Source organism: Melanotaenia boesemani, chromosome 20 (genome assembly GCF_017639745.1).
Source record: "Melanotaenia boesemani isolate fMelBoe1 chromosome 20, fMelBoe1.pri, whole genome shotgun sequence".
Taxonomy (NCBI): Eukaryota; Metazoa; Chordata; class Actinopteri; order Atheriniformes; family Melanotaeniidae; genus Melanotaenia; species Melanotaenia boesemani.
In genome coordinates, this window is record NC_055701.1 from 3,914,469 (window position 1) to 3,939,032 (window position 24,564).

At 40.2% G+C, this 24,564-nt stretch overlaps 1 protein-coding gene across 1 annotated transcript; it reads right to left on the bottom strand.

Annotated features, from left to right (window-relative positions):
• On the bottom strand, positions 1–10,130 carry kcnk5a (potassium channel, subfamily K, member 5a). The gene is made up of 5 exons (XM_041972690.1): positions 9,659–10,130; positions 3,331–3,442; positions 3,047–3,213; positions 2,791–2,959; positions 1–2,707 (listed from the first exon to the last, which is right to left on the bottom strand). The coding sequence occupies exons 1-5, from the start codon at positions 9,842–9,844 to the stop codon at positions 1,761–1,763; spliced, it is 1,581 nt and encodes a 526-aa protein (XP_041828624.1). The 5' UTR covers positions 9,845–10,130; the 3' UTR covers positions 1–1,760.
• Positions 10,131–24,564: the final 14,434 nt, after the last annotated feature.

The following is a 24,564-nucleotide window of genomic DNA, read 5'->3' on the forward strand; positions in this document are numbered from 1 at the left end:
TGTTTATTTAAACAGAAAATATACAGTTTTGTTGAAAATGCACGTACAAACTTACAAACATGAATAATTTAATAAAAAAGGCAAGTAAAACTGGAGTTTTCACAAAATGGAGCAACATCGCGAGGAAAACTTGGGACAACCTGTTTAACCCATTCTCCGGCCGTAATCCTGACGCATGCTTGAAATTTGATCTACACGAAGTACCTTGGCTGCATAAAAAACATATAACATCCAAAAGAACGAGAGAAATTAAAGACAGTTGTTCACAGATATAAAAGTGGTGACCCTGTAATGAAAAGCAAGAGCCAGGGAAAGAAAAACCACCATGTGAAAAGTTTTCAGTGAGTCAATGCAGATTACATTCAACAGATATTTAGCGTATCTTCTGCTCTGCAGTGGATTTCATGCTTTTCACTTTACAGTCATTTTTAAAGGCAGACTTATGAGTCAGAATGTGCATTTTGTGAGTTTGGAAAAAGCAAAGTCTTGTTCATCTGTAATGAGCCCTTTATGACACTGCTTCATGGCTATTTAAACACCTGAAGCAAACATCATTTCAAATTTGTGTGCAAGTTTATGTGTGCAAAAGGCAGTGGGTTAGCACTTCATCTGTGGAAGCTACAGCTGGAAGGCAACAGGTGGGAGAAAAGTTGGCCTCAGGACTGAGTGCATACGTCAAGAAAGCATTGATCTGTTAAACTTGGCTTCGTGTAACAAGTGACACTTCAGTCAAGCCCCCAAAAGGCAAACACAGGTAGCAAGGCCATGTCCTGAGCTGTGTTTGTGGCTACTGGTGGATCTCAGCCAATATTTACACATGGAAAATACTATCAAGTGATATAGTGTAAAAGAGTCAGAAAGTGAGAATGTTGCCATGACGACTCCCTCTCTGTGATGTGCCAAAATAAGTGCTGAGTTTGCAGCCGGAAGAAAAATAAATGGTTCAAATGAGTCTGAGTGTATACAGAGTGGCGTTTCCAGAGGTTGGAAAAGATGCAAAGGTGTGTAAAAAAAACAAACCAACCACTTAAAATCAGCTAGTTGTGTCTAATAAATATTTTAACTTGTTTAGTTCGAGGATGTTACCGGTTATCTCTTCTGTCACAGTTCTGTTTCTTATTATTTGAACAGCAATCTCACACACAACAGATTTCACAAAACAAATTAAACACCAAAGGAAACATCAGGAGTCTTTTGGTCCTTAGCCCCTTCATTTTTTTCTTTAAGACAAATGTTCGGCTCAGGTTATAAAAGGACATTCTGCACCGGAGTGGACTTTGATATGTCCTCATTTGATTGAGTTGTGCAACGGGAAACATTAACCCATGTAGCAATTGAACAAAAGCAACCACATCCATCATTTTGAATAAATATCTTTTAAAAAACACCAATATGGTGAATAGAAACTGAAACTATGAGAAAAATAGAACAACTTTCCGCATAGAATTTCAACCTATGTGTAGAACAATAAAATATTTGGCCTTTAGTTTTTCAAACCGTATAAAAAAGAGAAAGAAACATAAATAGAGCAGATGCTAAATGTTGTGCTCTGTAGTCCATGTGCAGCAAGGTTTCGGTTGGAGGTTCAGCAAGATGCTCAAACTCTTAAAGAAATTTGATCTTAGCTTTATGGACTCTCAAAGAGCCATGAGACTTTGGATATCCTTAAATGGTTCACATTAAAATACCGACACTTCGATGCCAAACAAGTCGGCACCAGAGCAGAGATGTGCCGGCTTTTACCCTGATCGACTAACGGCTCAAGATTCTGTGTTTTCTTCCTTTGAATATTCCTCTACGAGCTTTTCATAGGAGTGGTTGTGCTCTGAACCGTCACTAGTGAAAACAGACTCTTCAGATTCCAAACTTCGATCCTCCTCCTTGGAGTTTGCTTCAATGTTTTCATCACACGTAGTAATGGAGAGTTTTGCTTTCGAGTCATCGTCGTCGTCATCCTCCAGCTCCTCAAAGTTGTTACTGAGGAAATTTTCCTCGTCTATAAAAGTGATGTTTGCATTTTTGAATGTAAGAGGATGGTAGTCCTTAGAGTCCCAAGTCCTCCGACTGCCCGCACTGCAAGTTCCCACTCCCGCGTTCTCAAGGTCGATGTCCTTGTCAAGTTGATTCTCAAACATTTGGTCCTGGTCCAGTTCTGTGTCGCCCTCCACGTGGTCCTCAGTTAGCAGTAAACCGTTGTCTGAACCCAGCAGGTAGTTCTTGGACTTGGAAAAAGCAACGGTGACCCGGTCACTAAAGCTGTAGCGTCTCTTCTGGCGTGGGGAGCGGTCCAGGCTGAGGATGGTGTGCCCATTAAACATGGGAGCATCGTTACAGCTCTTAGAGCGGCTGATCTCTTTAGGATTTTTGGTGTTGCTGGTGCCGTGGCTGGCTCGGCCATCTTTCTTGTTGCCAATCTGCTTGATCAAGTCGTTGTAGCCCTCCTGCTTCTTGGATAAGAAGCTGAAAATGTTGACATCATTGGGGGTGGGCGGCAGGCGAAGGGACGCCTTGTGAGACTCCTTGTAGTGTCTCAGCTCCTCCAGAGAAAGTTTGCGCAGCTTGCGTCGCTTCTTTAATGCCTTGTGGGCTTCGATGACCATCCGCACTTTCCAGTTGAAGAACAAAGAAAGCCACGCCAGCCCCAAATAGATCCACACTTCCACAAAGTAACGATACAGAGTTGGATACTCTTTATTTGGTTCCACACCTGCAGGAACATAGGAACATTTAAGTATATACAGCATGTGTAATGACATAAAGACAATCATGTTATTTTATTTCTCTGCTCACCTGCTACCAAGTCACCAAAACCAATTGTAGTCAAGGTGACGAATGAGAAATATAAGCCTTCGATGTATGACCAACCCTCCTGGGACATAAACACAAAAGGTGGAAGGACTAAATGGACCAGCACGCCCCAGAGGAGAAAAATAGCCGTGCAGGTAAACTGAGCTTTTCTCTGGAAAACAAAGAGAAAGAAAACTATAACTTCAGATAAACACTAGATGCTACTACAAACTCAGGGGAAGGGAGTGCATCCACTAACCAATGAAAATCCTTTTTTGGTTAAATACTGGCCCAGGTGTTTGGCTCTGCCACCAAAGAACTTCCCCAGCTCACTGATCCAGGTGAGACATAACGGTACTCCGAACAGCCCGTAAAAGATGCAAAATACTCGGCCGGATGAGGTTTTTGGGGCGATATTCCCATATCCTGTGAAAACAAGTTTAATGGATATAACAAAAACATGAAGCAAGCGCTATAAAAAGTCTGCTTCTCCATCAGATAAAGATCCACCATTATCCATTGAAAACTTCTAAAATCACTTACCAATGGTGGTGATGACTGTGGCGGCAAATATGACAGCATTTGGCCAATTCCAGTTGTTGAACGTCTTACTGCCTGTTATGGTGACTCCTTGGCCAGCAGCATCAGAAACCACCTGAGAGCAAAGAAAACAGAGACCAAGGCTTTAGAAAAACCCAGCTGAACTCACTTTACAGTGAAATAAACAGACTAACAGATGATTGCTGCCATTTAGCAATTATAAGAGTCCAATGAGCGTCGCTCGAGGTAGGCAGGAAGTTTATCATGTGTAAGCTCCATTTCTTTCACCGCTTCCTTCCTGTGATACGTTGACGGTATCTCCAGCAGTACTGATGAGCTGAAACAACAACAGGCACTCTGGAGATTTGCTTGTAACCTGAGTGCTTTATTGTTCCAGCCACTGCTTATATTACAGACAGGAAGGCAAACGATGGATCCTAAACAGTGATTTTGTGAGGATGCATGGCGGGGGTGTCCAAAGTCGGTGCTCAAGGACAACTGTCTTGCAGGCTTTGGATGTTTCCTGCTGCAGCACACCTGAATAAGATTATTGGGTCAACATGCTTGGGTATGTCTTGACAATAAGCTGCATTTAATTTGAATTAGGTGTATTGAAGCAGAGGAACCTGGAGGATTACAGCCCTCAAGAACAGACTTTGGACACCGCTGATGCATGCATTTAAAGGTGCTTCGGATGGATTTTCCACAGTTTCATTCAATATACACAACAAGCTGTTCCCTGCGGTTATAATAACTACATAAATTAACTGTCCCAGTGATGCAAGAATAAGAGACAATGATTCATTAACCACAGTATGCCTGACACAGCTTAAATAGCTGTATATATGTCCCCTTTGAGCTTGGGCATTTTCCAGTTGATCAATTAGATCAAAACAACTTATAAAAAAAATCCAGATGGTGGCATACTAACACCATGTCAACACCATTTTTTATAATATTTTTTTTTATAAAATTGCAATCATCACGAATGCTTCTGACCAACTAACTGCAGTTAAAAAGGGGCATTATGAGTTGATTCAGCTCTAAAATTACTTCATTTATTGGGATATTTCTGGCTATGTTCAGATTAATGAAAGACAACCTTAATATCTAAATAAACTAACTAAAGAACCTGTTTTAGTCAACTCATATGCAACATTCATCCGCTCCAGTGCTGCTTTAGTGCTGAAATCCAAAAGGAAGGCGCAGAAAGAGCCTAATCAATCATTCTCAACCAAACATGTCCTTGAGCAGCCACAACACAAACTGAGTTTCACCTCTTGGGAATAAGCAAACACCCAGCCATGTGTTCTGGGACAATGCATTACTCCACACTCTTCTCCCACTGTGAAGGAAGGGGAGGAAATTTGCAGGCGCTGGCAAAATTCACATAAGCCCCAAAGTACTGGAAGAGTCGTGGTTGTTTAATAATAACAGGTCTGTGACAGGTCTGCTATGTATTTACTGAACGAGGGGAGGCCATTCTTTTGTCTTCTAAAATAACAAAAGTTCCTCAGTTGGCGCTTTGGGGTTTTCGGATGACAACAGGGGTGACCAAGCTTGTGTTCGAACCATGACTGGAAATTAAAGAGGGATAACTGGTTTGCTGCTGGCTTATGCAGTTTTATCATTGCTGGCTTACATCTACAATATTGTGCAAAAGACTTCAGCCACATTCATGCATTCATTAAGATTTTACTTCCAAGCAGCCAATCTTATTTTTAATCCGAGTCCGTGTGCTCGGTCGTTTTTGTGTCCACACAAAGAAAACTGAGCAAAGACCTCATTTTAAAGAGGATCTTCAGGCAGTCGGTTGCAAATAAACATAATGTGAACCCATTTCTTCAGTTGCATCTCTAAAAAACAGCAAAGATCAGACAGTTTGACAGACAGAAAACAGGATTTTAGCAGCAACAAGGTGATTACCAAAGAGCTGCTAGCTGGAAACTTGGCATATCTCAGTATGGTGTGCAGAGACTGGACACGTGGAAGACAAAAGAGTCGGGACCAAATAAATCTTCCTAACCTTCAGATGGGATGGGATCATCTGGACAGAGAATGGAACAAAAGGCAGAAGCATCCACAGAAGAGCTTTCCAAGCTTTGGTTAAGACTGTGTTGAAGAATAAAGCTGCTAATATTGTATTTACGATCCTTAGAATTGGACAAAGTCCTTTTTATCCTCATATACTGGCATTTACATTTATGTTTGTGTTTTAATAAATATCTGCGCCCATTTTCTGTTTTCCTAAAAACATATACAGAACAAATTGAGTTATTCAAGACTTTGCACAGTACTGTACGTGCAAATGATCAGGTTAAAATCCTATAAAGAGGTTAAACACTAAAAGAAAGAAAACGTTTGCTCGATCATTGCCAGCAGCGTAGATGCGGTTGCATCAGACACACAGGAAACATGTCTAAACACTGGTCTGTGTCATGTCTTCTGACCTTTAAATATTCCCATTTTTGTACAAACAGTGGAGAAAAAAGCTGCAGGGACTTTGTCAAACTTAAATTTGGAATTTCTTGTTTACAACAACACAGCTGTTCAACTTAAAAAAAAATTAAAGAATATGTTAAACAGTAAAAATGACAAAACAAAGAAAGATTTATAAACTGTTCTGCTGGGACTGATATGAAACGTTACTCCACAAGTTTGAGGTGTCTGAGGTTTGTTTGCTTAGTAGAAAACAGATGTTTTAAGTTTGTGCGTCATGTCTGTGGTCTTTGTGTGTGTGTTTAGCTCTGCACCTTATTCCAGTCTCATACAGCGGATTTAAACGCATACAGTTGGCCTACCTGATAAGAAATGCTGTAGGCTGACATGTGAAAAACTGCTGAAACTGCAGAAATACAATGAAAACTTCATCTTACTTTAGGCCTCTATAATACTCATTTTAAATCTAATGAAGTTCCACTTGCACAAGCTGGACATGTGGAAACACAGAGAAGTTCCTCTTCATGACTGAACAGGCTCTGCTATGCAAAAGATGCAGAAAAGGGTTAGCAGGCCACAGGTCAACCCATGGCCTGCACCTGAGATCAAGCTCTATAGTATCTGAATCAAAGGAAAACCAGAAGGAAGTTGTTAAACATACTTCGGCACGTCTGTCCATTGAGGAGCACAGTCACACTGGATAGACTCCAGCTGGTTAGTTTACGTAGGAGAAGCTTCTTTAACCACACACAGTGCTGGCAAATGACAGCAGGAAACAAGCCATTTTTACTAAATGCTTGTCTGAAACGTCATTACTTCCTCAAATTTTTGTAACGTGAGGTCTAAGAAGTAAAAACAGAAAACACAGATTTGGATGAATCTTCCATAATGATGACAGACCAAAAAAATATCTGAAAATTTGGAAAGTGGTCGGAAATCTTCCACATTAAAGAGCCATAGCTACTCACAAGCACAAAATTCAATGAAACTGATATATTATGTAAGAAAAAAATAAAATAAAAAGGGTTTGTCACACACGACTGAATAAGATCTGGATTTCCTCTGTTTTTTCTGCAACTTAGACGACATACTGCAGGTTAAACAGTCTGCTCCTGCCACACTCTGATAACTAAAGAAAGCACAATGACAAACTAAAAGTTATCAGGACCGCTGTAGGTTCACTGGAGAAGGTCACTCCAGTCTCTTGGTGTTTTTCCACTTCTAGCACAACAAATAACAGCTGCTTGCAGACACGTTTTTACCATTTACAAACACTAAAGTCACTCAAACTCTGACTGAGGCCTATGAGATGCAAACACCAACATCCTTTTGCTATACTGTAAAAAAAAAACAAAAAAACAAACAACAAAAAGGAGGTGCAGGACTATAAATTTAATAACGAAGATAAAAATTTAGTTCAGCTTTTTCTTTATTTGATTAAAACGGTTCAGGCTGTAAAAGTGAAAGGATTCTTTCCTTAAACATCTGCACAACAACGACAGCTACACTGCCAGCGGTCGCTTTAAACTAGACCGTTAATATTATATGAGGCACCACACATGGTATTCTTCTTCTAAAGTTGATTAACACTTATGTTAATTAAACTTAAATGAAACTGGAGGTTCACAGAGCTCCCGAGGAGGGCTGGACTGACTGAGTTAAGATCAAATTATAACAATTAAAATGCATTACTACCATCCATGATATCAGTCTTCTTACTTAAATTCACTTCCCCAAAAAAAAGGGGGAAGAAAGGCTGGGAAATTTCCAGGTCAGCAACCCCCAAACGCCAGAAAGGTCACATGACAAAGAAAGCTGTTCCTAAAAACAGAGAGCGACTTCATTTGTCTGCTTTTTCCAAATCAAATCAAAAGCTGTGTTTCACTTTTTGAACATGTGATGGCTGTGTGTTGAGCTGCGTTTGCACAAAAAAAAGAAAGAAACTTTTATTTGAACAGTCAAACGTGAATCTGGAGTCATGTGCAAACATAACTTTTGGAGTCACAAAGTTAAATGAAATTTGCTGCAGCTTGTTTGCAAAATAAGGAGGTCATGAGTTGGAACGCAGGCTGCTGGGAGGGAAGTTTAAACCTTGCATGATAGTAATCTTTAATCCTGAAAGCTTCTTTGTGCATATCCTTTTTTCCCTCTAAGAAGTCCAAATATGTCTTTCAGCTCCTGCAATGTTGATGCAAAATTAAAGGGATCAATGAAAATATCACACTGCTCTTAAAGCTTAAAGACATTCAATTGTACTTCACTTCACATGACTGTGCATTGTGCTGGAAACATCCGAATGCCTGCTCATGTGCACGTTGCTTCTGGGAAACCGAATATACTGATGCTACAATCGCAACGCTCAAGACAACTGAGATAACGTCCCCACCCAGCTCCACCCTTATTGAACTTTAAAACAGCTTCTCAAGAGCCAGTGTTGATGGGCCATAAAATCCAATCTTTAAACTGTGACCACTTCAAGGCTCCCAGAAGTTAATAGTAAACTCCTTGTTAATAAAACAGAGGAGCCTGACTTTTACAAGAGTGTCGCCTTCTCTTGTTTTAATTGTTAACAAGTTTCCATAGTGGAAATTCAATAGAAAGTCTGCTTTTAAAACACAAATAAAGGCAACTCAAGTCTGATTTAAAGACACTGACTTTGCAGCAGGTGTTTTGGCAAAAAAAAAAAAAAAAAAAAAAAAGAACAACTGCTGCTGCTGTCAAAGCAGGACAATACCACCAACTGTGTGGCTGTGGAGTAGGGTCCATTTCTGACAAGGAACTTGATATGATCCTTTCAAAGTGCCATGGAACCACACAGATGGCTTTATGTCGTCTTTGTCCTTATGAAAGAACACAGGAGCAGGAAATGTTTCTGCTTCATGAGTGTCCACTAAAAAAAAAAAAAAAAAAAAAAAAAGTTGCCCTTTCAGCTGACATGTTAACTTCTGCCAAAAGGAAATTTCCAAAAATCTCTGAACCAGAATATTCCCTCGACTTCATTCACAAGCAGATTTGGCTACTGCAGAGATTTGGCTGTTACAGAAAGAAATGTGGGGGAGGTTCATGGGCATATCCCTTTCATTCCCCCAAACACAAAGAGGAGAGGCAGAAGGAAGCATGGGGGGATGGGGGATAATAAATCTCTCCAATACTGGGGGCACAGGTTGAAACATGTCTCTGGGTCATACTTACAAATGCAAAATGCAACCTAAACTCATTATCTTGGTTTTACAGCTATAAAAACATTTTAAAAATATTAGTAAAAGATGCCACCTGTGACATGTTAAAATAATATATTTAGTCATTTTAAAAAGTGCAGAGAAAGATAAACAATCAAGATCACAAAGTTCTGATATGTCAAAGAAAAACAAACACTGAGTCATGAGGTAAAATCTGCTGGAAGTGTGTTCATTCAATCCTGATGGTAAAACCACAGGGTTCAGTGGCACTGGTTTTAATACCGAAACTATTATTCTGACATGAAACTGGCAGTGAAACACCACCTTGTGCAGATTTTAACGACTGAGGTCAGAGACTGGAACGGACTGCTCCAGACAGAGTCTGAGAAATCTGCAACAGAAATGCAGCAAGAAATAAAATAATGATCCCCATCAGCCATGAAGAATAACGATAAGACACAGAGAGCTTTTCAGAGATGTTAAATTTCGGGCCAAGGAGGCAGACAGGATGTGCTGACCCACAGAGATGAACCATGGCCTGACAAAGTGAAAGCTTGTAAAACCAGCTGGGGCTCATCATGTGCCACCGTTCTGAAGTAAAAGAAACCTATAACACATTTTAATTTTAAAATCATCCATTAAATGCCTACAGCCCTTATGGGAGGACACATTTATGATCTTTCAATGAATAAAAGTTCAATTTAAGAGCATACCTCTAATATCCTGTCCAGATCATCTTTGGACAGGCAGGGATAGTCTTCAAGTATTTTGTCCTTCCTCTCTCTGTACTGCCTTGCAGCCTGCTTCCAGTTGGGCTCTTCCAGGACTTGAAATATCGCTGCCCCGATGGAGAGGTAAAATATGATCGCAGAAGTCAGCAGGGGGCCTTTATCTACCATACTTCTGTCCAATGACTCGACTTGCAGAGCGCGGGACAGGGGAGACACAGGAAGGGGTTAATATCAAAACCTGACGCGTTACGCGCAGCTCATCCTAAGCGGGTCCTTAAATTCAGGCTGCAAAATCTTTCTATATCCGCGCGTGAGTTTGGGGGAAAATACAGTGGGGCGTGCAGCTGCTGACAGCATCGGGACCTGGATTTTAAAATTACAAAAATAAAGCCGAACTACGAGCGCAGGCGACTGCATCCAAACTAGTGGTCTATCCACGTGCGCGCCCAGAGAACAACTGCGTTTTAAAGTAGGGAGCGGAGGAAGGGAGTGGTGGCGGGGTGTCAGACAGATCCGCCCAGAGCTGAGGGAGGGGAAATATTTTTTCATCTGTCGTTCTGGACGGTTTTGTTTGGTTGCAGGTGCAACGACTAAAAACTGTGGGAACAACACACATTTTCCATTGAGCTTTTACAGGACACGTGCCACCACTGGCACGTTTCCTTTTAAACGCCACATCTAACTCCCAACTACATGAAAATGTATTAAATTTGTCAGGGTTGATTTAAAAGGGGACATAAAGGGGACAAAAATTCACAACGGTTGCAGGGTTTTATAATTGGATCATATTTTCTAAGAGTTTCTTTTATTCTATTCTAAAATTTGTTTATTTACTCACCAGTTAATGTGGGCAAGAAACTTATAAGGATCAATAACTTTTCTAACCTAAATCTCTTAAAACTTAAAGGTGCAATGTGTAACAAAATCAAAGGCCAGTGAAAAACAAAACAAAACAAAACAAAAACATATGCATATAATTAAAATTGTGTTTCTATTGACCTCCTGACCCAGTATGAACCTACCAGACGTCCCAGGTCATCTGGATCCGTTTTTTTTATCAGTTCCAGAGTCAGAACCAGACATGGAGAAGCTGCATTCAGCTTCTATGCTCCACATGTCTGGAACAAACTCCCACAAAACTTTAGATCAGCTGAAACACTCAGTTTATTCAAATCCAGGTTAAAGACCCACCTGTTCTCTGCTGCAGTTCAATAGTTTTTATTTAAAAGGTGTGATCACCTGGTCTTTTCATGTATCCACTGTCCTCTAAGTGTCCTTGAATATTTTTTTTTTTTGAAAACTTATTAAAAAAAAAAAAAAAATCAAACATGGAGCTTGTTCTGACCACAACTGTGTCTCATGAGAGTTCGTGCAAGATTTTGACTAATGTTAATGAGGTGTGCTCTGATTGGCTGCAGGGAGGCCAGAGTCGGAAGGGGGGCTGGCCCAGTGCATGCACAGTGCATCCAAAACTCCAAAACATCAAACGCTTAGTGATGGCGAGCGAACCTGACTGAGCAGCAGCTTACAGAATTCAGCCATTTATGTTTGAACCAGACTCCGAGGCTGAGAGTGAAGATACCGAGATGGTGGGAGAAGCACGTTGACAACAAAATGTTTACAAAAATTTACGTGGCAGAGCATTTCACCCCACTTATAAAAAAGAAAACGAGGGGCTCATTTGTACATTGCAGGGGGTTAAACTTTTAGGTTCATCCCTTAGCATTAGCGTTAGCGGAATCAGCAGTAAAGCATAACTTTATACCATATCATTACATCATTCCACATCTAAAGCATGACTTTAGGTGTGGAAGAGGGGCTGGTTTATTCAAATAGGCTGACGAAATCCCAGGAGCAAACCAAAATCACACGTTTGCAAGAGTTTACCCTTGCTGGTGGTTCTGCTGTGAGCAAAGAGCCCAGACAGAAAAACTCGACCGTCTTCAAAAGAAAGACTTTCAGGAAAGTTAATACTTCTGTCCAACGGCCCTAATGTTCAAAGCCTCAGAGACCCCCTGTGCTCTTTGGGGGTCCCGGACCCCAGGTTAGGAACCACTGGTGTAAAGCACTTTGGATCACCCTGTCGTTGAATTGTACTACAAATAAGCTTGCCTTGCCTAGTCACTTCATTAAAGAAAAACAAAAACTGTCACACCAGTTTCTCCATCTTCTGTTGTCCAGTGTTGGTGAGTGTGTGTGAATTGTAGCCTCAGTTTCCTGTTCTTAGCTGGCAGGAGGCACCCGGTGTGTCTTCTGCTGCTGTAGCCCATCTGCTTCAAGGCTGGACGTGTTGTGTGTTCAGAGATGCTGTTCTGCAGACCTTTGTTGGAACCAGTGCTGGTCTGACTTCTTGTTTTCTTTCTATCATCTCCAGCCAGTCTACCCATTCTTCTCTGACCTCTGACTTCAACAAGACATTCTGATCCAGACAACTGCTGCTCACGGGATATTTTTTCTTCTTCAGACCATTCTCTGGAAACCCTAGAGATGTTTGTGTGAAAATCCTAGTATATCAGCAGTTTCTGAAGTAGTCAAACCAGCCTTTTTTTTTAATGAAGACGTGAAGAAATAAACCAACTTCTGAAAAGTCTAGTTTACAATCCCATTTTAATTGAATAAGACACACCAAACTCATCTCAATAAAAAGTCACATTTTCATAAAATTAATGTCTAACGATGTTGTAATCAGGATTGAAGGCAAGCCTCTGGCTTCACACCGGGAATGTGGCGTGTCTGTTTTTTAATCCATGATTGATAACTTGAAAAATGAGAAGATGAAAGTTACTCTACTGTAACTTCAGAACAGCCACATTCAGTTGCATAAACTAAATTAATTATTAACTTGATTGCCCAACACTCAGCAACTCCTGTTAAATGGTAAATTATCCATAGGGCTTATCGATGTTTAGTGGTTTAGAGAAGATAAATTAGTTACTGGTCAGGATGTTTTTTGCTCAGTGGGCAAAGCCTAAATTTTCACATTTTCTTTTAAAAGAAAATGTAAGGGTCAGAGTTCGTATGAAATGACCTGTACTAGGGCTATCAAACTCCAGCGCTTAAAGCCCACTGTCCTTCAGGTTTTAGACATTTTCTTGTTTAACACACTCAAATTAATGGGTTATTGTGCAGAACTTGACAAGCTGTTGGATCTATTTAATTTTAATCAGGTGTGTTGGAGCAGGGAAGCATCTAAAACCTACTAGACTGTTGCCCTCAGGGACTGAAGTTAAATAACCCTGACCTATAAGATGCCATGGGCCCTCATTTCATGCTCACACGACACCCTGTGCAAAGCTTTAAAAGTTGCATCACATTACAGACATTTTCCACTGCAGCTCTTATGGAAATTCATCTGAACCTGTTTGACATGTCAAAAGTTGTGCATGGCCTAAAGCTAGTTTCTAGAGAAAAAACTACACCCATTTGTCATTATTCATGCATGTGAGTCTTAAAAAAATACAGCCAAAAAAAAAAAAAAAAAACTGTTGAGTAGATGCAGAAAGACGTGCAACTAAAAAGTAAGACAATTATATTTATGTGTTTGAATGTTTGCTCAAGGGATGAATTTGGTTTTCTTTGTTGACTCTGTGATGAGCAAAGATCAAACAGAATTATTGATTTGTGTGTAAGTAGGGCCTCAGACGGAGCAGATATGGTTATTCATTAGTAAATTAGAGCTCTCTATTTGCATTAGTAAAAAAAGGGGGAAAAATTCCTGTCACAAGATCTGATGTGGGAGTTCAGCAATGATACTTCTTGCACTTCACATGTTTTTCCAGTGTGTAGATGTCACTCCTGTTAGTACAAGTTAAGCAAAAACTGTTACTTTTCAGACAGTTGTACTAATATACACAGTAGTAGTTTGTTGCTTTCATTAGTAGACAGGGGCATGTGTGTAAAAGATTTGCTGGATATTAAGTTAAAGTCTAACAACATAACATTTTTATTGTGTGCAGGTACAAGAAATGAGCAACATGTCTCTGCATTGCTGATGTTTTACTGAAAGAAGTGGAGATAAATGAAACTACAGTTGGGATAGTTACATCATTTTTTTTTTAATACCAGTAAAAAGAAACAATATGCAGAGCTGCACATGTTTCACTTTTGTGTCAGTACAAAATGCATCAGAACCCATAAACTAGTCCATAAAGAGCACATTCACACTGGCACTGTTTGGTCCACTTTAAATGAACCCTGGTCCATTTCCATGGATAGTACAGTTCTTTTTTGAGCAGTGTGAACACTCATTTGCGCTCTGCAAACCAAAGAAATGGACTCTGGTCCACCTGGAAACTACGGTCTTGTTTAGCTTGCAGTGAACCCTGGTGCGGTTTGCTTACAGTGTGAAAGGAAATGGACCATCCAGCTAACCAAAGGAACGTAGAGTGTGTCGTAGGACAACATTTTAGATAGCTCACTGCCTCTCCCGCTACTCATTTTGGATAGATTCTTGTGAAAACACAGTCAAAACAGAAACCCCAAGACTACATAAATTCATTGTTCATTGTTGCTACACTGTTCATTTGCAATGAATGAACCTTTTCTGTCCCACCCAATTGATGAGCTGGAATTTTTTTCTTTCTTCATCCATCCATCCATCCATCCATCCATCCATCCATCCATCCATCCATCCATCGAGCCTAAGTCTTCCCCTAGCCTTTTCCAGGTGGGACATGTCCTCCTCCCCAGCCAAGTGAAGTGACCAAGAAGCAGCCTAACCAAATGCCAAAGCCACCTCATCTGGCTCCTCTTAAGAAGTACAGTGTGCAAGAATTACTGACATCTAGTGGTAAAGATGGGGATAGACATGAGTTCAAATGCTAAGCACAGTGGCGAAGGGGTGGTAGCCACCAGTGGCCAAAATTCTTCTAGACATAAACAAGCAAGTGGATCCGGTGACCTCAGGTGCAGCAATGACTGTACTACAGGTTACTTTTTCAACATTGTGCACACGTGTGTTGACTTCTTCTATGGTCCATTAAAGGCATTATTATCCCAAATGGTTTAATCATTAGTAAATTAGAGCTTGCAGCACCAGCTTTGTTTAATAGGAGCTAGAGCTCCTATTAAACAAAGCTGGTGCTGCAGTTTTAAAGCTCAGAGGGTTCTTATTTCACATACAGGGTTGTTTGTCCATTCAGAGACACTGTAGTAAAAATGGTGGTACAAGTATGGCAGCTGCCATGTATGTGGACCCCGGCAAGTAGATGTAAATGTTCTATTCTATGAGAATAAAAACATCAGTTATAGTAAAGTAATAAGATACCAAAAGAAATACCATAATTGACCTTTGATTTTGTTAGACAATGCACCTTAAAGTGGAGGAACAGATGTTATTATTTTTCAACACTGATGGTCAGATGTGCAATTCTCCAGATATCTAACCACACATACCTCTTGAACATGATGTCACATACTGGATGAAAGCTAATTAGCTGAAAGCTAGCTTCAGCTGGGAGGGACCGACATAAGCAGATTTGATGACAAAGACAAGAAGGTACAAAATTATATATATATATATATATATATATATATATATATATATATATATATATACAAAGATAGTGTTTTCTTCAGTAGAGCAAAAATAAAGCACCAACAGCATAACCATCAGCAGCCAAGAGCTCAAATTGTTCCTCATATTTCTGACACTCCAAATCAAGACACCTTGTTCTCTTGTCTGTTAATCAGAATTGTAACTCATGTTTCTACTTGTATGCTACTAAAACAAGCACGAAGTCTTTGCATAAAGCTGACCTGGAGCAATGCTGTGTGCCATTTTAAAGACAGAAACTGGCATTAAAATGAGGTTACATTCAAACCAACTGCTTTAAGTTCCAAGTCAGGAAACCAGAGTGATAATCTTTCTGACTCAGCAGCTGATAAAAACATACTGTGTTATGTGCATACAAGCACCATAGCAACTTGTTAACAGCTAGAGAATGGACATCTCTGTCCAGTGGCCAGGCAACCAGTGGCGACAAAGTGAAACAATTAAGGTCAAGATAACTTTAATGGTACCCGAAGGTAGATTTGATTTGCAGTAAAGTAGTAGTAAAGGAGAGGCCATCCTTTGTACACAATAACAAACAATGCTGAGACTTAGAGCTAAAGGTTTGCTGATAACCATACTCAAAACAAAATTTTATAGCTGAGTAAGTCAGTGAGTCTTTTTCTTTTTATCTGAGTCTTGCTAAAAAGAAAACAAGGATTTCTCATAATGTGCAATTACTCTGCACATTTCTGCCGTGTAACTGATGAAAAATTATATGCCCTTTCCAAACAGCTGATTCGGCTGTTTGCTGTTTCAGAGGCAAGCAGTTCTGCCAGTGATAGAGATCAGTATAAGCTCCTCACACTCAGATAATCTTTTATAACAACAATTCCTCCTCAGTAAACTTAAAAACCTGACCCTTTCACCGTTACCGTTGGGTGAACTAACAACAGAAAGAAAAAGAAATCACATGCACGCTGTCACCCTCTGGCTTTTAGTAAAGTTGGCAAGTCAGTATTTAGGTTAAAACACACACATGCACACACACGCCAACCCACACACACACACAAACACACACACACACACACAAACACACACACACACACACACAAAACTAGTTTAGTGTGCTTTGGAAATGATTCTTCAGAAAGAACCAAACAAGTTTTACTACTTTTTGGCACTTATGGCTTAGTCAGGTGTTATATTAACTAGACATGGCAAAACAGTCATGAGCTGGGCCTAATTTGGGTCACTGCAAGTAATCCAAGGTAGCCCAATGAACATTTAAATGCTGACATTGGAAAACTGCAGATTTCGAACATATTTGTTTGTTATGTGGCCTAAAGAGTACAAGTTCTATAAGTTGTTCACGTGCTGCAGTAAAAATGGAAAGAAACAATCCAGCCGGTTTTGACATCACACAAATTGAAAGTAATGGATATTTTCTAAATCTTGCCCAATTGTTCCCTGTGGGCTGCCATAGAATGCAGGCCAAACATCAGCAGATATCCAGTGATAACACACAGGGTATTACGGAGCTGCTGATGACCATCACGGTGGTCTGTAGAGTGAAACGTCCTTTGGGATGAAGGGCTTCTGTAATTTCCGGCAGTCCAGATAAGACAAAGGGAAGAGCCACATCTGATAACAAAATACCCCGCTGTGGATCCATTAACACAAGGATCTCAAACTCCGGTCTTCGAGGGCCAGTGTACTACAGGTTTTAGATGTTTCCCCCTCAACAGTTTTTCAGAACTCGACAACAAACTGTTGGATCCATTAACTCGAATCAGGTGTGTTAAAGCAAGGAGAACATCTAAAACCTTGAAGGATTGGAGTTTGAGATTCCTCCATTAACATGATGTTCATTTAGAAAAAGAAGCATTGGATTACCTCAAATCGAAACCAAAAGCATCAGTTTCTGTAAATAAACAGATGATTTCAGGAAAACGTAGGTGTATTAGCTTGACGGTAATAGTCTGGTATGTAAACAGAGGAGTGTAGTGTTTATAGTGCAGAGGAAAGAATCTGTGATGCTCAGAGATGTTCAGCTTGAAACATGTTTTCTCTCTACCCATGGAAAGCCTGTTCTTCCTGTTTGTTAATTCATAGTATATGTCAGCCCTTCGTAAAGAAATATTTTTAGTATGTAGGTCTGCACAGTGATTTCAACATGTGAAATGGCTGAAGAACTGCTTCCTAGGCCCATTGTTTTATAGCTGTCCTGTGGGGTTTTTCCGAGCTTCTTCCTGGGAAGGAAACCCTGACAATCAGCCTGTTAATTTGGTCGAAGCTGGTACGTCTTTGAGTGTCTGTCTTCATGTGTTCCCAATCATTAAAAGTCATAGTACAGAAAAAGATCGTACTTCTTGCTCGTTTAGACAGAGGAATAATTAATTTATTCAGCCTAAATATATCAAGAATTTCTTTAGGTTGAAGGCCTTTGATAAATTGAAGCATTGAGCTTTTGTGAGGTGGCAAAACCAGTTAATTCCCCATGAAAATAGTAAATCCTGAAAATATGATCCCATCTTTAGTTGAAATTTAACAAACTCATTATCTGAAGTGGGTTAATCTTGCAGAAATATCCACAGCATAACTAAACATTATCTCTTGTTCTGTGTAACAAATGAGGTTTTTATTTCAGATGTTTGTGCTCTTTTGGTGCGTTTATGCAACTAAATAAAATAATAATTTTTCTATTGATGGGCCTTGTATTTGCTATCAATAGTGCAGATTTAACAACAGTTCCCACAGATGTTACGAGGAAGTAGCGGAGCTCACCAGGGTGACATTAGTGGGACACTTAACCCCAGATTAACAATGCATGGGCACAGTGGCCATGTTTTAGTAATTCATGGCCAGAAGCTTTATAGGACTAGTAACTCAAACAAAGAATGGATAAAAGTTTTAATTAATTTTACTTGATTTTTAAGCTTGGAAATGATACACTAACTTTATCAAGTAAATACTATCATCAACAGTAAAAGACACTTTACTTGGCTTTATTTGGATAGGACAAATAATAAGCTGCAAACAGCAGACAAGCTGATAATTTCATAAAACATGAGCTGGAATGAGCTGCAAGATGACACATTTACAGGCTGATGGGCAATAAATGAGTGAAAATGTCATCAATGCAAAGATAAAGGACATTCCTTAGTGTGATACAGTAAAATGGCTTTATCATCACACATGATCGTGCCAATGAAAAGCTGGTGCTAGCTGTTGGTGGGAAAATGAAGACGTCTATTTGTGTTTAATCCAGCAACTCTCCCTTTATTTACCAGGGCCATGGCGGCCAACATCCTTCTGGACTGAATTTGTGTTCATTCTGCACTACTCAAAGGAGTCGGACCTTTTAAATAACGTCTTCCCCTCCTCACCAGAGGCGGTGCTGCATCAGAATTAAGACAAGACACACAATGAAGAAGAAAACTGACTCATCTACTGGTAAATGCAGGACAACTTCTGTTTCCACCATATAAGAGCAAAACCTGGAGCTGAATCAGATCCAAGTGGTCTTGGGTTGATGATAATTTTATTAGAACCTCTACCGAGTTCTTCCATGTGGGACCACAAGCAATTTCTCCTGACCAGAGCTACCTTTGCTTTGTTGTCCGTTTCCTGTATTTGATTCACTTGAAGCGGACCGAGCTCCACGTTTGTAGGTGGAGTTTGTTGGGGCATTAGCAATTCTCCAAACTACTTTCCGAGCAAAGGGGTGGGGATTAAACCAGCCTAAGAGTCAAATGTGAGTCCACCTGTCTAAAGCTAAAGCTTGGCCGAAACCCATTCATGCAACAGGACAATGATCCCAAACACAGCAGCAGATTTACGACAGACTGAATGAAAAAGAAAAGATTTAAGGTGTTGACATGATCCAGCCAAAGTCCAGACCTCAACCTGACTGAGATGGTGTGGTGGGACCTTCAGAGAGCTGCAGAAACAAATGCTTCAAAACTCAATGACCTGAAGCAATGTTGGAAAGAAAAGTGGAGCAAAATTCCTCCACAACCATGTGAGAGACTGAAGATGTCATACAGAAAACCATTACTCCATTAAAACCATTACTTATTGCTGCAAAATGTGCTTCTACAAGCAGCTGAATTGAGGGTTGGACTTTATAGTTTTGTTGCATTCTTTCTGTTTATTCAGTTGTCTGTTTCACTTCCAGTATTGCTTACTGACATGTTTGCATTACGTGTGTCCCTCTCCATGCCACCCATTGGACCTTAGCTCATTTTCACTTAGCCAATGAGAAGACAACATGCACATTCTGCCTTTAAAGTCCTAAGTAATTCCTCTAACCTCATCCTCTTCACCCAGATCTTTCCTGTGACACAGATACTGCTCTGTATAGACCCTCCTCCTCCCCCATCCCTCACTCCTAGCTTCATTCATTTGTGTGCATTTTTTAACCTAAATGATTGACAGGTCTTCCCGTTTACTTTGCTTCACTAGGCATCAGCTTCCCCTCACACAAATCCCAATAATTACTATAAACATGTGACAGGCAGAATTGCTGATTGGACAGCAAATGCTGCCACAAAGAATCTGAAGGAGACGGAAGGCTTCTCATTAGCTGCCTCACCATCCTCCGTCAGGTCACTCACAGCTGTGAAACTCAACTGTTTGTGTGCTGAGTCACTAAAGATACAGACATGTTTGTCTGTTGGGGGGATGGGTTGCCACCTCTTCACTCATCTGTGTTTTCGTCTTTTTCCTTACATCATTACATAGATACTCAAAACAAGCCATGGTGAACACGTGAGAACAGGATGTTGGTGTCAGAAGAAGAGTGTTTGTCTAAGTGCAGGAGCAGCAAGGTCACTGTAAACTGTAACAACAGAGCAGATGGATAATAATCTCAGGCTGCCATGACCTGCACAAAACACCCTGCTCAGAGTACTCATTAACGGCACCAGAGCCAAAACATGTCTGTATGTACACATGAGCCCAAGAAGAATAGCAACAGCAAAAGCTTTAGCTAATGGGGATCAGGAGTAATCAACTGTTTACTGCTGCAGAACATCTACATTATGACGTATAGAAACCTTTCTGCACCACTACAGATCATATCAGTCTACACACAGTTCATAACCATTATTTTTATTCAGTTTCTTGACATTTAGTATGCCTACATCAGGCAGTGTCTCTGGTAGTTTTCATGAAAAACAAACAAACAAACAAAACAACAACAACAAAGCTAACTTCTCCTCTAATTCTGCTAACAGACCAACAAACAAATCAAACACATCACTTCCCTTGCATGTGTGGAAAACATCTATACACAGTAAAATTAATTTGAATCAAATGCACAATTTTGGTTAAAAACTTATTCCATATAAAAACTATACATTGACCAACCACTTTACTCCTGTTCAACTGCTTGTTAACGCAAATGTTTAACCAGCCAATCACATGGCAGCACCAAGTCATGTGGACATGGTGAAGATGACTTGATGTCAGACTGGTTGGAGATGATAGAAAGACAACAGGAAGTCCAATCAGCACCTGTTCCAACAAAGATCTGCAGAACAGCATCTCTGAACACACAACACGTCCAACCTTGAAGCAGATGGACTACAGCAGCAGAAGACACACCGGGTGCCTCCTGCCAGCTAAGAACAGGAAACTGAGGCTACAATTTATACAGACTCACCAACACTGGACAATAGAAGATGGAGAAACGTTGCTGGTCTGATGAGTCTCTATTTCAGCTCCACATTCAGATGCTCGGCTCAGAATCTGCTGGAAACATGAATCCATCCTGCCTTGGATCAACGCTTCAGGCTGCTTCTGGTGTATTGGTGGGGGGATATTTTTTTGACCCACTTTGGGTTCCTTAGTACCAAAGTAGCCTGGTTTAACCAGCACAGACTACCTGAGTATTGTTGCTGACCATGTCCATCCCTTTATGACCACAGTGGAGCATCTTCTGATGCTACTTCCAGCAGGATAATGCACCATGTCACAAAGCTCAGATCATCTCCACCTGCTTTCTAGAACATGACGATGAGTTCACTGGACTCCAACGACCTCCACAGCCACCAGATCTCAGTCCAGTAGAGCAGCTTTGGGATGTTTGGAACAGGAGATTCTCATCATGGATGCAGCCGACAAACCTGCAGCAACTGTGTGATGCTGTCATGTCAATATGGAGTAAAACTTCTGAGGCATGTTTCCACCATCTCATTCAATCTATCACACCAAGAACGAAGGCTGTTCTGAAGAAACAACGGGAATAGGTAGTAGAAAGTGGATCTGATAAGGTGTTTATTGGCATTATATTGCTACTAAATTGGTGAAGAAAACATAAAATATCTTGAAAATGTTAAAGGTTTTACTGCCTTTTGTAGTTGACTGCAGCCTTTTTTTGTTCAGGGTAATGCATCATGGGATATTTACTTTATGTATTACAGTACATTTAATGATGCATTTTCAAATACCTTCATATGTGGTATATAAAATCTCACTATGCATTCAGACAGCACAACAAAACTATGTCATCTTCTATGTCATGGACAGAAATTTATTACCACTTTTAATTAAATATTACGGAGCAGAAACAAACAGCACAACATGGAAGTTGACCTCAACTTGAACTGTGAGGCAACAACTACAAATTTCAACATTAGTCTTCAGCATAAACAGTGGTGAGTTCACACACTCCCTGATAACACACCACCACAAGGATTCCAGCTCACTTACTGCAGCATGCACACACAACAATGATGTGTCTGTGTTGACTGGGTCTGAGTTTGACTTGGTCTCAGTGTACCTGCGAGCATGCTTGCAGGTCATGAGTCAGGAAAAGGTGCATAGATCACTGAAAACTGGAAGATCAGTCATAGTGACAAAGTTTTTTAAAAGATATTTAATAAAACATAAAAAACATATAATCTGATTAAACTAGTAGGTTTTAATTAAATGACACATTTTTACATTTAACCGAACGTAAATTTGAGACTGTAACTTCAGCTAAAATTTAGCAAAAAGGAAACTTAACTTATTTGTTTTATTAACTGAGATGTCATTAAATGTTTCTCACTGACTACACGTAGGAGTAGGTGTGTCCTTGTTGACATTAATCACAGCTGTGCAGATTTGAAGCTTAAATATTGTTTTGTTTTTCTGGCTACCTGTGATTCGGTGTTAAACACATAGATACGAATTTTATCTGAATCTCAAAAGGAAGGTACTGAGTGCATTTAAAGCTGCACAAATCTCCAGTTTTTAGACACTGAGGTTGACATTAAATCCTTATAACTGCAAGGTGGTTCCTGAGACTTAATGAAAAAGAAAAGTGAGATACAGTGTCAGTACGAAAATAGGTCATTTTTTCATATTTGGGTACGTTTATTGTTATTAGACTTGCGATCCATTTTATTGCAGCTGCTGGTAAATGTAAAAGTGTCTGAACATTCCTTTACTGCATTAACAGTAAAGGGTGTGCTCCTCAAGCAGCTGGCTCACATGTTCAAGCCTATGACAGAGTAAAGGGCAAACATTTGTTAACGTGTCTATAGACTGAATTATAGTAACTCTTCACAGGCTTGTAAACTTGTGACTGTTGTCATATGAGACTGTAATAAAAGCCTTGATGTGTTTACAACTCACGGTTATGGCCACTGTTGAATGAGGCTTTGTGTGCGCTTTCCAGCCCTATAAAAAGCAGATGTTGGTTAATGGAAAATGTATTTCTGGAAATATAAATTCAGAATTTAGAACAATTTACAAATCCATGAGGTCAGAAATTCTACCCCACCTTCTTGGATGTTAAGTTGTGTGAAAAAGAAAGGCCAGTAAAAATAATGTGTAAAACTTGGTTTGATCTTAAATTGGGGTGAATTCAACCTCAGATGATCAACAGCACACCGTTTTACTCTGTATCACTATTTACTGAACAACACAGAGGCCAAAGTGCAGAAACAGTAAGTAGAAAATTAAGTCCACTTCATGAAGCAATAACTCGAGGTAATGGTTTTCTGGAAGATGTTATCAGTCTCACACAAGGTTGTGGGGGAGTTTTCGTCCATTCTTCTTTCTGATGTTGCTTTAGGTCATCAAAGTTTGCAGTGTTGGATTCTTGACAGCTCTCTGAAGGTCCAACATCAGTATTTCCATTAGGCTGAGGTCTAGACTTTGACTGGACCATGTCAACACCTTCTTTCCTTTTTCTTTTCTGCTGCTGTGTTTGGGATCATTGTCCCGTTGCATGAGACAGTTTCAGCTAAGCTTAAGCTGTCTGACAGATGGTCTCACATTTGACTCTAGAATGCTTTCGTATCTGGAGTGGTTCATGGTCCACTCAATGACTGCCAAGTGTCCAGGTCCTGTAGCTGCAGGACAACCCCAAATCAGGTGTTATAATTTGGGGTAAAAATTTTATGCTGTTTTTTTATTTTTTTTTTTTTCCATTATGACTCTGTATCTCTACTTTGGTCTGGTTTGTCCAAAGGACATTGTCCAGAAGTCTGGTGTTATGCAAACTTAAGCCATGCAGCCATGTTCTTTTTCAAGAGAAGAGGCTTTCTCCTGCAACTCTTCCTGTCGAGCCATACTTATTAAGTCTTTTTTCAATTGTAACATCATGAACTTTAACATTTAAAGAAGTCCTACTGAACTTGTGTAGATTTTCTCAGTGAGGCACCCCCTAACGGTGGCAAATTTATTATTTATTTATTTTTATTTTATTCTACTTCCCAGCTGGCAAATTCTTTCTCTGCATTAACCCATCATAGTTGCTAGGAGCAGTGTGCTGCCAGATTCCAGCGCCCGGGGAGCAGTTAGGGGTTAAAGGCCTTGCACAGGGGCCCACAGTGGTTGGCATTTACATTTGGCATCAAACTTGCATCGCAGCTCTTCTCTGAGATCTCTCCAAGAAGTAAAAGCCATTCCGTTGTTGACTCTTTTTTTGGGTTGAATCAGCCATGATGGTGCATACTCAAAACGGCCGGTGTGTTGATATCCAGTTGCTGGCATGTGACAGGGTGTGAAAAGCGAAACTCAGCTGTCACATGATGGTTTTTCTCAGACTTGGGACCCTGCTGGCTAACAGCTCCAGGAATGTACATAATGAATGTCACTGTTCCATCAAAACGAGTAACGAGTAAGAAACAAATATTTTTAAGGTCAGAAAGTAACATAAAGCTACTTTATTATGCTAAGTGATGCCTGGATGTTGTAACGGCTGGAAAGTGGACTATTACATTACTTTAAAGCTGCTGTGTTCAGGTGGTATGATCCTGGCGTAGTCCTTCCAGTGGATCAGCGGTAGGGCGGATTGGCAGGCTAATAGGCAGCAGCAGCAACAGAGAGCGTTACCATGAGCAAGAGCAAATATCTGGGGGAGACTGGTGATCAGACCGGGGTTGAAATACTGATGCAC